Source organism: Chiloscyllium punctatum, chromosome 32 (assembly GCF_047496795.1).
Source record: "Chiloscyllium punctatum isolate Juve2018m chromosome 32, sChiPun1.3, whole genome shotgun sequence".
Lineage (NCBI taxonomy): Eukaryota > Metazoa > Chordata > Chondrichthyes > Orectolobiformes > Hemiscylliidae > Chiloscyllium > Chiloscyllium punctatum.
Window position 1 is genome coordinate 38,810,719 of NC_092770.1, and position 16,111 is coordinate 38,826,829.

General features: G+C 39.2%; 1 protein-coding gene across 1 annotated transcript in view; it reads left to right on the top strand.

The window, feature by feature from the left end:
* The window catches only part of kcnq1.2 (potassium voltage-gated channel, KQT-like subfamily, member 1.2), a 567,343-nt gene that overhangs the window by 342,751 nt on the left and 208,481 nt on the right, over window positions 1-16,111 (top strand). Inside the window, exons 15-17 of the mRNA XM_072552112.1 lie at window positions 9,122-9,216; window positions 12,895-12,935; window positions 15,992-16,053. Of these exons, the coding sequence (XP_072408213.1) occupies window positions 9,122-9,216; window positions 12,895-12,935; window positions 15,992-16,053 (198 nt within the window). The remainder of the gene's footprint in view (window positions 1-9,121; window positions 9,217-12,894; window positions 12,936-15,991; window positions 16,054-16,111) is intronic.

The window sequence follows — 16,111 nt, forward strand, 5'->3', positions numbered from 1 at the left end:
CCCAAGTCTTGAAGTAGGAAGTACTGCTACTAAGCTTTAATTGCCTATTTTACTCCTCCCTTGACAGTCAAGGAATTTTTTTACTTGGAACCAGTGGCATGTTTGGAAAAGGAATGAGCAAGTACTCCATTGCACTCCTGAATTTTGTCTTGTAGATGGTGGACAGGCTTTGGGGTGCCAAGTGGTGAGTTACTGCAAAAGTTTCCATCTCTGAACTGGTCTAGCAGCCTAATATTTACATGGCTGCTCCAGTTAAGTATCTGGTCAATGATGACCTCTAGGATGATGAAGATGGGAGATTCAGTGTGGCAATGCCATTGAGTGCCAAGAAAAGAAGTTTAGATTCTGTGTTGCTGAAGTATATCATTGCCTGGCAATATGTCATTTACCATTGACATCCTAAGCCTGAATGTTATCCAGGTGGTGTTACACATGAGCACGGACTGCTTCAGTATTTGAGCAGCTGTCTACACTACTGAACAGTTTCAGAGAACAGTGGGCATCCCCACTTCATTTCTTACAAAGGACAGGGGTAATTAATGAAGCAGCTGAAGAGGGTTGAGCCTACGACACTACTCTGAGGACCTCATGCAATGATATTGGTAGCCAAGGGGGTCATTGATGGAACAGCTGAAAAGGATTGAGCCAGGGACACCACTTTGAGGAAGTCATGCAGTGATATCCATGGCCAAGGAGAATGACTTGCAATCATAAACCATTCGGCCAGATGTGATCCCAACATTGACACTTTCTATCATCTTTCTGACAAAATTGAGAATAAACTGATGGGGTCACAATTGTCAGATTGAACTTAACCTGCACTTTGTGACGGTGATATACCTGGGCAATTTTCCACATTGTCAGCAGAATGCCAGGGTTGTGGCTTGCTGGTTCAACTAAAATTGTCACAATTTCTGGAGCACAAGTCTGGCCAAGCCAGATATTTGTGATATTGTCAGGACTTTTGATATACCCAGTACCTTCAATTGTTTTGATATCAAGTGGAGTGCATCAAATTATTCAAAGTCTTGCAATGATGGGCTGGGAAGGAGGCTGCAATGGATCATCCATTCAGCAGCTAATAATGGTTGCAAATGCCTCACCTTTTACACTGACATGGTGGGTTCACACGTCATTTCAGATGGAACGTCTTCCTCGCATCAGTTGTTTTGCTGCCTAACATCACCCACGATTTAGATGTGGCAGGCCTCCTTCAGGTTTTTGATTTTATCCAATACTTTTGAGATTATTTACCATTTTCAACCTATAGTCTTATCAGGTTGAAACACCATTTTTAGATATGTCTGGTGCTGCTCCAGACATGGTCTCATAAACTTGATATTCAATCAGGGCTGGTTCTCTGATTTATTGACAGTGGTAAAATGAGAGACATGCTGGGCTATGAGCTTGCATATTTTGATTGAATAAATTCAACTGCTATAAGTAGCCAACAGTGTCTCTTGAATACCCTGTTCGAGTTGCAAGATCTATTCTGAATCTATCTCATTTAGCATGGTGATAGTGTTACACAACATGCTGGAGGGTATCTTTAGTGTAAGCTGGGACTTCATCTCCATGAATACAACACAGTGACTGCATTAGATAAATTTAAAAGGACAGTATCACCTAAATTTTCCCCTCTTGTTGGTTCTCTCGCCACTTGTCACAGGCTGTTATGTCTGGGCTTGGCCAGTAGTGGTGCAACTGAGCCATTTTTTGGTGATAAACATTTGAGTATTCCACCAAGAATGCATTTTGTGCCCTTCCTGCTCTCAGTATTTTTACAAGTGATGTTCAACTGAGAGGAGCACTGATTAATCACCTGAGAGAGGATGGGAGTTGGTAATCAGCAGGTTTTGTTGCCATCCTTGACCTGATGTATTGCAATTCACCGGGTCCAAGTCAACATTGAGGATTCCCAAAGCCATTTTTTCCTCATTGTGTATCACTCTGCCATCTCTGCTGAGTCTGTACTACTGCTGGGACGGTATATATTCAGGGATGCTGGTGAAGGAGGCTGTGACATTGGTTACAAGTTAGGACTTTATAATGCCCAGAGGGCAGTGAGAAATTAATTATTTGTTTAAAAAAAATCTGCATTAACTTTCTTAACTTTTTGTTGTCTATTGTCAATTGGTCTATTGCTGTATTTTTGGACAATGAAAAAACTGATTGTTTCCAGAAATTTCCAGCAATTATCAGGACAAAAGCTGATGGCCTCCTTAAAATATGGTAGTGCATTCATAAAGTTATAGAGTCATACAGCATGGAAACAGACCCTTTGGTCAAACCAATCCATGCCAAACATAATCCTCAACTAAACTAGTCCCACCTGCCTGTCCTGGCCCATATCCCTCCAAACATTTCCTATTTATGTACTTATCCTAAAGCCTTTTAAACATTGTAATTGTATCTACAACCATTCCTCAGAAAGTTCACTCCATACGTGAACTACCATCTGTAAAAAAAAAATTGCCTCTGATATCTTTTTTAAATCTCTCTCCTCTCACCAGAAAAATGTGCCCTCTAGTCTTGAAATTCTCCATCCTAGGGAAAGAACAACTACCATTAACTCTATCTGTACCTGTTATTGTTTTATAAACTTCTGTAAGGCCACCTCTTATGCTCCACCAAAAAAAAAGTCCCCATCCTATTTCCAGTCTTTCTTTATAACTCAGACCTTCTATACCCAGTAAAATCACGTTAAATCTTTACTGAACCCTCTCCAGCTTGATAATATCCTTCCTGTAATGAGGCAATCAGAACTGGACACAGTATTCCAGAAGAGGCCTCACTAATGTCCTGTACAACCTCAACATGAAGTTCCCAACCCTTATACTCAAAGGACTGAGCAAGTGTGCTAAATGCCTTTTTAATCACACTGTCTATATGTGATGCACACCTCAAAAAATTCTACAACACTTCCCAAAGCCCTACCATTAATTGTATAAGTCCTACCCTTGTTTGTAGGAGCAAAATAAAAGACCTGGCATTTCTCCAGATTGAACTCCATCTGCCATTTTTCAGCCCACTGACTCATTTGATCAAGATCTCTTTGTGATCTTAGAAAACCTTCGCAGTCTACTGTGCCACTGATTTTGGTGTCATCTGCAAACTTACTAACCATGCCTTCTATGTTGTCATCCGAATCACTTATATAGATGTCAAATGAAAGAGAACCCGAAACCAATACATTCATTCCAGTCAAGACAACACATGGGACTAGTAGATGAGATGTCTAACTTAGCAATGACTCCACAGTTACCTGCTACAAAACAACATGATTTCTGATGAGTGGACATTAAAATTCTCTTTGTTAGCAGAGTGTTTCAACCAGAAGCCCCAGTCATATGATTGACAGTGCTGGTTTATTTGAATCTCCTTTCAATATACAGTTTTGGCTTGTATTAGTCAGTCAACTTACAACAACAGAAAAGCAAGTAGCTATAGCCTTAGCGAAATGTCAGGCTTTAATCTCAGTATCTGTCCACGGTCTGATTTTTGGAAGGAAACTTGTGATTGTTCAACTACTACACCGTCAATAGCTCTTCAGTTTCATCTGTTTTCCTGCAGAAGGGATTCCTGTCAACTGAGGCAACCTCAACTAGGCATTGAATTACTGACCTCTTGCATGCATGGAAAATAATCCTGATATCCTTGTGAATTAATTTGTAACTTCTCTCCTTCTCTCTTTTGTGGATGAATGTGTGTGAGAATGTGTTGCAGTCCATTTCCCAGGTTGAATTCAGGAACAAACCCTCCTTTTGACTTGACACCAAAGAATGTGCAGTTCCCCAGTACACGTCCCTGAAAGCAAGAAAGTCTACAGCTTTATTTGCTGTATTCAGACACTCGGGTTACTCAAGCTCTCATTTCAGGCCCATATCAGAGGAGGGATTGTAGGGTGCATGTCTTTTGCTCTCCACCAAGTTTTGTGTGATTTTAGTCAGGGGTCTCTTAATCATAGAGATCGTTCTGAAGCTTCTCTTGCAAGGATAGACTTCCTACTCAGGAATGAGCTGGCCAACAATTAAGATACAGTAACCCCAACAGGTCCAGGCCAGACAGGCACCACAAGGGAGACCGAGCAGCCACAGGAATTGAGGGAGGCCAAGCTATTAAAAGGCCAGAGTAAATAGTGTCAAGAGAGGACTCAGAGATAAACAGAGCAAACAGGATTCTGCCTGGCTCCCATGGAAAGGAAGTGAACGAATCACTTCAAGGTTCTGCAAAGGTACAGAAAGCTGGACTAGGTTCAGTGGCCTTGTCTGGGGCAGTAGAATCCAAAACAGCAATCCAGATAAAACCCTCTGTGATTAAAGGGCTGAACTGATACTGAAAAGGATGCAAAGAGTCCAAGAAAAGCACATAGAACTTAGATGAATTGAAGGGAGTAATCCTAATGTTGATTTAAGACAAAGCCCAAAGGGTTTCCATACTAGCGGGCAGATGCTGAAATGAATTCCTCATCCAGTTAAAGAGTTAAAAGACTGCCAGTGTACTAGATCGCAAGTAGCAAAGATTGTGGGAGATGCAGCTAAAATGTAGCCAACAGAGCCCTTCTCTCCAGAATTAATTAGCAATGCACAAAATTTGCATAGGCAGATAACTGTAGATGAAAAGAAGCCCACACCCTCTGGCAGAGCAAGAAGTTGGATTAACCAAACCTTCTCCCACGTAGACAGAATGAGAGGGAAGAAGATGCCTCACCCAGTTTTAAACTTTAGTACAGCACAGCAGTGGCCAGACAGCCTACCTGAGTGTAGTATTCTTCAAAAAGATATGGGGCAGATTTTAAATGACCTCTCCCTAAAGCTGTATGACATGGGAAGTTAATTCTCCTAAAGTTTGACGACTCTAGCAACTGCCATCAATACAGTTCAAGTGAATTAAACCACAGAACCCTCTGAGGCTTTGTTCTCTGTAAAGATCAAATGTTTTCATTTTTTTGTATCTTTAATTATGGACTGAAAGGGGAAAAAAGCTGTTGTTAAAACCAAGAGTTGTGGAGGGAATTGCTGCACCTTTTAAAAGCAAGCAATCAGCTTGTTACATTTATTGTATATGCTGTTGACATGTATGTTCAACCAATAGGGGAAGTTTAGTTGCAGATGAACTGGCACAGGGGAATGTGTACAAAATTTGACTGGTATCAAGTAATTGATTTGTCTGTGGCATAATAACTAGTTGTCAATGATAAATGCCTTCTGCCTATTAATAACTGCTGTAATTGGCTCTGAGCAATTGAACAGCTAGTGGTTGTGAATGACATAGTCAGAAACCTTCAGATCTCTGAAAGAAGGGGTAGTGTCCTTAACCCTGAAGTAAAAAAATGTCTCAAGGTTGAAGAAAGACATTTATTTTCCACTACCAGTTGCTATAAACTATTGTTATTTACGAATAAATCAGAGAGATTATAAGTTGTGAGCCTGTCACTTTGTGCCTCCTACAATCAGGTTAAATATGTGTCTTATGTTTGTGATAGATACAAATACCTTGGATGAAAATGTAGATGGATGGGATAGTAAATTTGCAGATGATACAAAGATTGGTAGAGCTGTGGATAGTGGAGAAGGTTGTCAAAGGATAGAGCAGAATATAGATCAGTTGCATATATGGATGGAGAAATGGCAGATGGAGTTTAATCTGGGTAAGTGTGAGGTGCTGTACTTTGGGAGATCAAATGTTAAGAAAAAGTATACAACACTGAACAACATTGTTGAGAGGGATCTTGGAGTTCAAGTCCATAGTTCCCTAAAGTGGCCACACAGGTAGATAGGGTGGTAAAGAAGGCATATGACCTGCTTGCCTTTGTTGGTCGGGTAATTGAATACAAGAGTCAGAATGTCATGTTGCAGCTTTATAAGACTTTGGATAGGCCACACTTAGAGTATTGCATTCAGTTTTGGCCACCACATTATAGGAGGGAGGTGGAGGCTTTGGAGACGGTGCAGAAGACTTTTACCAGGATGCTGCCTGGATTAGAGGGTATGAGTTATAAGCAGAGGCTAGAAAAATTGGGGTTGATTTCTCTGGAGCAGCGGATACTGAGGGGAGACTTGATAGCAGTCTATAAAATTGTGAGATGCATTTATAGGGTTTACAGTTAGATTTTTTTTCCCAGAGCAGGAAAGTAGGGTGCATGCATTTAAGGTGAGAGGGGGAAAAGTTCAAAGGAGATGTGAGGGGCAAGTTTTTTACCCCGAGAATGGGATGAGCCTGGAACATGCTGCCGGGATGGTGGTGGAGGCTGATATGATAGGAGTGTTTAAGAGACTTTTAGATAAGCACATGAATATGCATATGGAATGGAGGGATGTGGACCAAGGGCAGGCAGAAGGGACTAGTTTATTTAGTGTCATGTTCAGCACAACATCAAGGGCCAAAGGGCCCATTCCTGTACTGTATTGTTCGATATTCTATGAAAGTACCTGGAGAAGAAAGATGTTGATGACAGGCAGGTCCTGGTAAGCCAAAAGGATCATCATAGCAAACCTTGGAAACAGGGACCATTGATCAGCCTTCCCAAATATCTCCTCAACTCACAACACCAATTTCTTTTTGTCTATCTGCAACAATGTATAAGGGAGTTTGAGGGAAATAGAGTTTTAACTAATAGAGTTATGTGATTACAATTCTTATTTGTTTGTGTAGCTTGAACCTACACCTTTGAAATAAGTAGTAACTCTTATTAAAGGCAAGTAAATTAGGGAATTTGCAGTCTTGATTAAATCCTAAACTATCATGATGAGTCCGGGAATAGAGGCCCTTAATTTTTAATTTACTCCTCCAATGAGGATTGACATCTGCAATCTGTCAACCTGAGCTCAGCAGCTCAGTTTCCTAAGGAACAGAAGGAATCCACAGATCTCCACAGAGTTCTGAAACCAATACAATCCCCCTACCCCTGCCACCATCACTATCACCCAGAAATACATTTTATTACATGTTTGATTGCCATGCTCAGTGATTTTGGAAAGAAGGTGAAATACTTTAGATACTTTACAACTTCCCTCCATCAGCAATCAGGGAAATTTGCATATTAAAGGTAGTACCTTAGTAGCAAATGATATTTTTCCAGATGTCATAAATTTGGAATTGTTTCAAAACCTGCATTAAACCCTCTTTTGGTTTGACACCAAAGAATGTGCAGTTCCCCAATACACATCCCTGAAAGCGAGCAAGTCTATGGCTTTATTTGCTGTATCCAGGCACTGAGACTACTCAATTGTTTATGTCATTAAGGTGTCTGTGTTTAATGCAATGTCTAATGTAGGATTTTTGGGTACCATCATGAAGAACTACTTATCTGCAAAGACATCATTTGGGGACATTACATGAAGAGATGCAAGCTGAAGCTGACATTCCATCAAATAACTGAATAAATGTGACCTATGTTTGTGAATAATATGCATAAATATTTCTTTACCTGTTTCCTTTTAATCAAAACACATATGAAAGTAAAGTAAAATTCATACTCCCCAACCCCAGGCAAAGGCATTTTAAAAAAACAAATTTAATACATATTTATACATTATATCATCATATTAACAGCCCAGCAAAAGTATCTACTATGATCACATGGCTGGACTGAATAGTAACTATCCAGAGATAGCTCAGACTTCGAAGTCAGCTGGATAATCAACGTCTCACATATCTCATGATGGGATTATAGTGCTAACTATTTTATTACAACTCCTACTGAGAATATTTGTTGCCAAGAAAAATCCCTACAAAGAAAAATCTCTATCTACAAGATGACGTTCCATTAATGTTAATGATAACCTCTAGGATGGGTCATAGATAGTTGTTTATTTGCATTGCAAGCCTTTGTCTTGGTGGTGACTGTTTCTCCATACCATTAAGCAGGCTTGGTCTCCTGATTATGCACACAGTGCTTAACCCAGAACTCAACTGCCTGTTAATGACTCGATTTTGTTACTGAAGGGGTCAATGGTACTCTATGCAACATCATTTATCATACCTGAAAAAACTCTATCGGGGCTGGTACCTTGTCACCAAGTCACCCTTTATTTGCACACAGAAAGTCCTTGACACTGATCCAACTCCCTCAGAGCCAGCTATCAGAGTGTCAGAATGTCTGACACTCCACTTTTTTTTTGTTTTTTGTTTTTTCTTTTTAGTTTTTTTCTTTTTGTTTTTTATTTTGTCTTTTTTTTCCCACAGATTGTGGTGGTTCACCGACTCCCAGTCCAACCACCCGCTCCGTGGCGCTGCGGAGTCCGCAGACCATGTATAGACACTCTACTTTTTATCTGACAGCCTGGGATCCCTGATTGGACCAGATTAACATTCCCAATCGGGGAACTCATACTCTATCATGTCCACCTGACTAACCTCATTACCATAACTACAATATCAAAAGTCCAAAATCTGGGACATAGAAAAAATTTCTGGCCTGCACAAAAGCAACCACCAACTGTATTTGTGCTTTCTACAAACAATTAATGTTCATTTGCCAAAACAATGAAACAGAACTTTCAGCAATATTGCTCAGACGAACTTTGAAGGAATTTTAAAGTGATGAAACTGGCTATGACTCTTCAAATGCCAGCTAGCCAATTAACTCTCCTATAAAGAAATTCCAAATACTGTTAACTCCAGTATTTGACTTATGGACTCCAATGTAAAAGTAAGGAATCCCTCTGTTGTTTTGGAGTTAAGTTGGTGTTGATTTGAAGTGAAAAAGGATAAAGAGACGATTTAGTCTCTCCTTGTGTATTTCTGAGAGTGTGCCTATTGTGCGTAATATCCCTCCACCTTCCAGGTGTAGATGTGAAAGAAACTGTTTGTGGTTTAACTTTACAACAGTGTTGCCAAGGTCCTCACAAAGATAAATCCATAAACAGAAGGAGTAGAGAAATACACAACCAACCATTGTTAAAAAAGAAGTAAAATCAAATCATGATTGTCTCTTGGTTGGTGTGAATATGGATAGAGATTTGATTTAAAATTCATACTCTGTAATCTGTCTCTTAGTTTACCAAAGAACAGTTGAATTTCTAAGCTCTGATACAGAGTTTATATATTCGTTATCTGAGACAACCTGACTTACAGAAGATTGTTAAAATCCTATACATTTCTGTGATGTATTCCACAGCAAGCTCGAAAACCATATGATGTGCGAGATGTAATTGAACAATATTCCCAGGGGCACTTGAATATGATGGTCCGGATCAAAGAACTACAAAGAAGGTGAAGTTTTATATACATAGACAATTTTGCTGATAATTGTAATTGCTATCATAACACCTTGAATGAATTCATAGAATTATAGAATAGAATAATGGAAACTCCCATATGCACATATTCCAACTTCTTCCGCTAAGAATGTAAGTACCATTTAGCCATTTCTTTTTCAAACTAGGATATAAGAAATCAGTTTAGATAATTTGAAAAATCAGAGAACTGTGTTACATCCAAGTCAGGGAGTATGTGTCATTATTTAATTGGAAGATTTGCATCTGTCAAAGGTCTATTGCATTGTATATTTAAAGATATCTAACCTAAAACTTATGCTTTTGGAGTCAACTTACAAAAATACCACAGTTCAGGTGTTACACTTCATAGCAGCATTCATCTAGAGGCCAGAAATTGGTGATTGATAATGCAAGTTTTTGTTCCAAACAATCAGTAATATGATCAACCAAAATGTGTACAAATAAAAATCCAAATAAATATTAGAAAACTGATTTTAAAAACACTCATCTTTCATAGAATTCCCATTATTTCTCCTTATTTCGTCATCTAAAGTTAGCATTCAGACTTTGATCATTACAAAGACCTCAACATTATATAGTTCTGTAAAAATTCCAAACTTCCCCATAAGATTTATAATTTTCCCCAACTAGGTCTACTTTCTGTCTGAAGCCTGAGGCTGAGAACAAAATGTTATTTGAGCGTCTATTTCCAGCTTCTATGGATAAACTCTCTGTGTGCATATGATAATGCCTCATGAGAGGTGCATTTTTACTGTACTCCAGGAAAACCATAACATATAGTGTATATTCAAACAACAAAACCAATAATTTACAACTCAAATGATATTTGGGTTTATGAGATCAGGCCTATACTCAGGTGAGTGAACAGATTTTATTAAACATAACAGTATATGAGAATTGGTAGGGTAGAGCCCATCTGAGGCCATATATGCTCAGAGCCGTTTTCTTTTGTCTAATATCTTCATGACATAGTTTCTATGGAAAGTGTGCAAGGACTATTAAAGTAAATGTATAGTTAACCTGATATTCTATGCTAGGCATCAGAAAACTATGTCTTTAAACTATATTTTTCAAGTTACATTCAATTTAATACAATGCAAAAAACTTATGAGCTGACTGTTCTGGGAATTTGAGTTTTATTTATTCAGGCACAGTTGACCTTTTGAGCCAGACCTTTGATCAGACAGATCCAGATCATGGGAATGAACCTCTGTTAGGTGTGTCCTTTGGAGTGTTAAATGTGAATTGCTGAGTGATACAATAGTAGTGACAACTTCAGTAATAGGATAAAGGGAATAAATGTTTTGAAGCATGTAAATATTACAAGAGATAAGTTATATCAATGAGGAAAAGGATAAATTAAATACTTGCAGCTTCAGCACGTTCTGCAAATCCAACGAAGCCACAACACCTTAAGAAATGCTGTTAGGGGATTTTTGAACAGTAAACATTTAGAGTCATAGAGTCATAGCGATGTGCAGCATGAAAACAGACTCTTCAGTCCAACCCGTCCATGCCAACCAGATATCCCAACCCAATCTAGTCCCACTGGCCAGCACCCGGCCCATATCCCTCCAAATCCTTCCTATTCAAATACCCATCCAATTGCCTCTTAAATGTTGCAATTGTACCAGCCTCCACCACTTCCTCTGGCAGCTCATTCCATACACGTACCACCCTCTGCGTGAAAAAGTTGCCCATTAGGTCTCTTTTATAACTTTCCCCTCTCACCTAAACCTATGCCCTCTACTTTTGGACTCCCCGACCCCAGGGAAAAGACTTTGCCTATTTACCCTATCCCTGCCTCTCATAATTTTGTAAATCTCTATAAGGTCACCCCTTAGCCTCCAACACTTCAGAGAAAACAGCCTCAGCCTGTTCAGCCTCTTCCTATAGCTCAAATCCTCCAACCCTGGCAGAAGATGAGGTGTTGTTCATCCAATTTTTTTGTCTCTAAATAGTGCAAATGACAAGCTTAAAGGTATCAGCTCCTGAAAACTGCTGTCAAGGTCAAATGATCAGGGAGGCTGTGGTTTCCCTTAGCCCTTTTTCTCACAGCCATTTCACTCCAGCCCCCTTTTAGGCTTTCTCCTCAAGCAGCTAGAGTCATAGAGTCATAGAGACGTACACCACTGAAACAGACCCTTTGGTCCAACCTGTCCATGCCGACCAGATATCCCAACCCAATCTAGTCCCACCTGCCAGCACCCGGCCCATATCCCTCCAAACCCTTCCTATTCATATACTCATCCAAATGCCTCTTAAATGTTGCAACTGTACCAGCCTCCACCACTTTCTCTGGCAGCTCATTCCATACACCTACCACCCTCTGTGAAATAAATTGCCCCTTAGGTCTCTTTCCCCTCTCACCCTAAACCTATGCCCTCTAGTTCTGGATTCTCCGACCCCAGGGAAAAGACTTTGTCTATTTATCCTATTCATGCCCCTCATGATTTTGAAAACCTCGATAAGGTCACCCCTCAGCTTCCGATGCTCCAGGGAAAACAGCCCCAGCCTGTTCAGTCTCTCCCTGTAGCTCAAATCCTCAAACCCTGGCAACATACTTGTAAATTTTTTCTGAACCATTTCAAGTTTCACATCTTTCCGATAGCAAGGAGACCAGAATTGCACACAATATTCCAGTTGTGGCCTAACCAATGTCCTGTACAGCCGAACATGATCTCCCCACTCCTGTACTCAGTGCTCTGACCAATAAAGAAAAGCATACCAAATGCCTTCTTCACTATCCTAGCGACTTGCGACTCCACTTTCAAGGAGCTATGAAGCTGCACTCCAAGGTCTCTCTGTTCAGCAACATTCCCTAGGACCTTACCATTAAGTGTATAAGTCCTGCTCAGATTTGCTTTCCCAAAATGCAGCATCTTGCATTTATCTGAATTAAATTCCATTGGCCCATCTAGTCATGATCCCATTGTAATCTGAGGTAACCCACTTCACTGTCCATTACACCTCCAATTTTGTGTCATCTGCAAACTGACTAACTGTACCTCTTATGCTCACATCCAAATCATTTATGTGAATAACAAAAAGTAGTGGACCCAGCACCGATCCTTGTGGCACTCCACTGGTCACAGGCCTCCAGTCTGAAAAACAACCCTCCACCACCACCTTTTACCTTTCAGCCAGTTCTGTATCCAAATGGCTAGTTCTCCCTGTATTCCATGAGATCTAACCTTGCTAATCAGTCTCCCCTGGGGAACCTTGTCGAACGCCTTACTCAAGTCCATATAGATCACATCTACTGCTCTGCCTTCATCAATCCTCTTTGTTACTTCTTCAAAAAAATTAAATACATTTTGTAAGTTTTTGCATTATTATGACTAAAGAATATATCTTGGAATATCTGTATGGTGTATCGGATATTTACCAAGCCAAATGGGCAACAACATGCTGCTTCAGAAGGTTTGCTCAACTTCAGCTATAGACAAATGGTTATAACAAGAATAATATTATACTCCATGTCTGAAACTACTAATGAGTAACGGCAGGGAAGATCTACCAATAATAAGTAAAATGTGGTTGTTTCGAGAAATGGAAATGAGCTCCTAAAAGTACACAGTACTATCACATCACTACTTTGCAGTTGCAATGAGTTACAATAATAATAAAGTACCGTCTGTCCATATTTTAGGTTGGATCATTCTTTGGGAAAGCCTGCATTCTTTCTTTCAGGTAAAGTTGAAATTGTTGGAATGTTTTCCATTAAAACTTTAAAATTTCTATTTATGCAAGAAACTTTAATTTTGAAAATACGAACTAGGAGCAGAGATACTTCAATTGGTCCTCCAAGTCTTCCACACCATTCAGTAAGATCATTGTTGACTTTTTGTATTCTGAATATCACATCCCTATCCACACATCTGATAACATTTTTTATTCCCTCACTTAATAAGAATCTATTTAATCGGCCTTTTTATGGTACAGTGGTAGTATCCTTGCCCTAGATCAGGGACACCTTGGGTTAAATTCCCAAGAATCTATTTACCTTGATTCAATAGACCTGCCTCTACTGCATTCTGAGCCAGAGAGTTCCAAACTCACACAACTGTCAAAGAGAAAAACTTCCTGTCCTGAAAGGTTAAAGCTTAATTTTAAAGTAGTACCCCCTCATTCTGGACTTGCTGACAAGTGAAAACATCCTTGCTAGATCAACAATGTCAAGACCATTCAGGATCTTATACGCTTCCATCAAATCACCCCTCATTTTAAACTCCAATGGAAGTGAAAACAAGCCAAGCCTGAACAATCTATCCTCAAAAGACATTCCCTTGTTTAGTAAACCTTTCTGAAGTGAACATAGTCACTGTCATGGAATTATACTGTCCATCAGGGTTGCCCCAGAAACCTAACCCATTTTGTTTATTTTTAATAAACCTATTCAGAGCTGTTATGAACAACTTTGGAGCAGTAGGACTTGAATGCAAGCCTCCTGGCTCAGAGGCAGGGACACTGCCATTGCACTACAAGCATATTCTCAAAACAAGAGTGAACTAAAATACAGAAGCTAGTGAGCTTACTTTCAATCAATATTGGAGCTTTTTTTTCCGTTGACCTGCACTTCCAACATTGTCACCCACAACCAATGGATTAAATCTAAGATTTGTAGTCCTGCTGTATTCAGCCATAAATTGTGATAGATATTTAGATAAATTCACTGTAGGAGAACATTCACATTTAACACCACCTTTACAATGGGGGTGCTGAGCATATTAGTGGAAACAAAACTGACTGAAGCATTTGCCAGCATCTTTAGCTAGAAATGCTGAGTAATGATCCATTTCTACATCCTCCTCAGGACTCACAGATACCAGCTTTCAGCCAATTCAAATTACTCCATGTAGCATCAAAAAAGGGTTTAAGATGCTGAATACTGAAAAGGCTATGAACCCTGACAACATTCTGGCAATAGTACTGAAGATTTGTGCTCCACAGCTAGCCACATGCCTAACCAAGCTGTTTCAGTACATTTAAAACACTGGCCACTACCCAGCAATATGGAAAATAACCCAGGTATGTCCTGTAAACAGAAATTATGACAAAGCCAACCCAGCCAATTAACAGCACTCTCAATCCATTCTCAATCATTAACAAAGTGTTAGAATGAGTTATCCAAAGATGTGCAGGTCAGGTGAATTGGCCATACTAAATTGCCCCGAGTGTTAGGTAAGGGGTAAATATAGGGGTATGGGTGGGTTGCGCTTCGGTGGGTTGGTGTGGACTTGTTGGGCCGAAGGGCCTGTTTCCATGCTGTAATGTAATGTAATCTAATCTAATCATTAATAGTCTGTATTGGAGCACCAATTTCAATCTGATGCCACCTACGGACAATGTGTGGGAGCCAAACTTATTGAAAAATTCTCTTCAACCACAAATTAGGGAAAAAACCTAAAAATTAGAGACAAAAATAGAAATTGCTGGAAAAGCTTAGCAGATCTGATAGCATCTGTGCAGAGAAATTGGAGTTAACGTTTTGAGTCGAGTGATCCTTCTTCAAAAGTTTTATAGTTCACGTTTTAGTCATTTTACAGAAAGCAGACTAAAGATTGGGAAATAAACATGGGATGAAGATAGAAGCTAAATTCTCATTTAAAATATCTTTAAAAACCAAACTAAAATAAGTTTTATTAACTTAAAAATCATAGAAATCGTATTACGCAATGGGATGCTTGGGAAGTTATTTTTTTCAGGCAGCGAGCTTATTTATCACTTAACAGTACCTTCACTGTTAAAAACTCAGTTATGCCATCAACAAGGCTCAACATTTCTAATGGTTAAAATACTTTTCAAAAATTCATGTGAATTAACTGATTGTGTAGATTACATCTGCAAATTATGCTACACTACATCTTTTGTAGGAGAGGGATATCACTGTTAGCAACTTCAAATTGTTTTTCATTGCAGCTACAAAGGTGCCAGAAGTTGCTGTCAGGTTTACTCAGGAATGATGCTGAATGCTGCTTCACTGTTAGCACAACCACAGAATCCTGGCAAATATGTTGCAATAATGTCATATTTTTCATACCAGCATTAAAAATGGTTCTTGGACCACAGTGAAACTAATCTTGTATCAAAGTTTTGAATTTAGCCGATTGCTGTATATCTGCTCCAAATGTTGAGCATGCTTTAAAAAAACTCACCGATAAGTTAATAATATACTTTAACTTCCTAATCATTTTGTCAGTCAATGTCAGTCAATGACAAATTGATGGTAATTAATGTATAACTGCTATTTTATCTAGTTGTTTACTTTTATAATTTATATTTCTTAAAATTACATTTTCTAACCATGCACATTCTGTGTAGCTAAAAGCATGTTTGAGAAGTTTGCTCCTGCAGTCTTCAGCTGTGAATTTGACGGAGCTGTTGTAAATTTGAGGGAAGTGAAAGGAAACCCCACTTTCATGCTCCAAAAAAGGGTTTTCTGCACAGTGGAAATAAAGTGTAGAGAATAGCTCCGAGGAAGTTTCTGGCCTGCCTACACTGCTGTGAATCACCTTGAAAATTGTGATCAGGCCAGGATGATACTTCCCAAATGAAATTCAACTCTGTTATGTGATGAAACAGTGGATATAAAGCCAAGTCCATCATTTTTTAGAGCAAAAATGCTTGGTGTGTAATAAATTGTACATCATGCTTAACTATTAATACATTTTTCTTAAAACTATTCATTGAGAACAGTAACAAAACTCTTTTTAAAGTCAATCTTTATGCTTTATCCTAACTTATAGAAAAGGGACTAGACAAAGGTTACTACACTGCAGGAGCCAGACTGATCCGTCTGGAAGATAAGGTAAGTGCATGATGCACTTTCCTTAAAACTTGAGGGCAATTCAGATCCTTATCTGAAC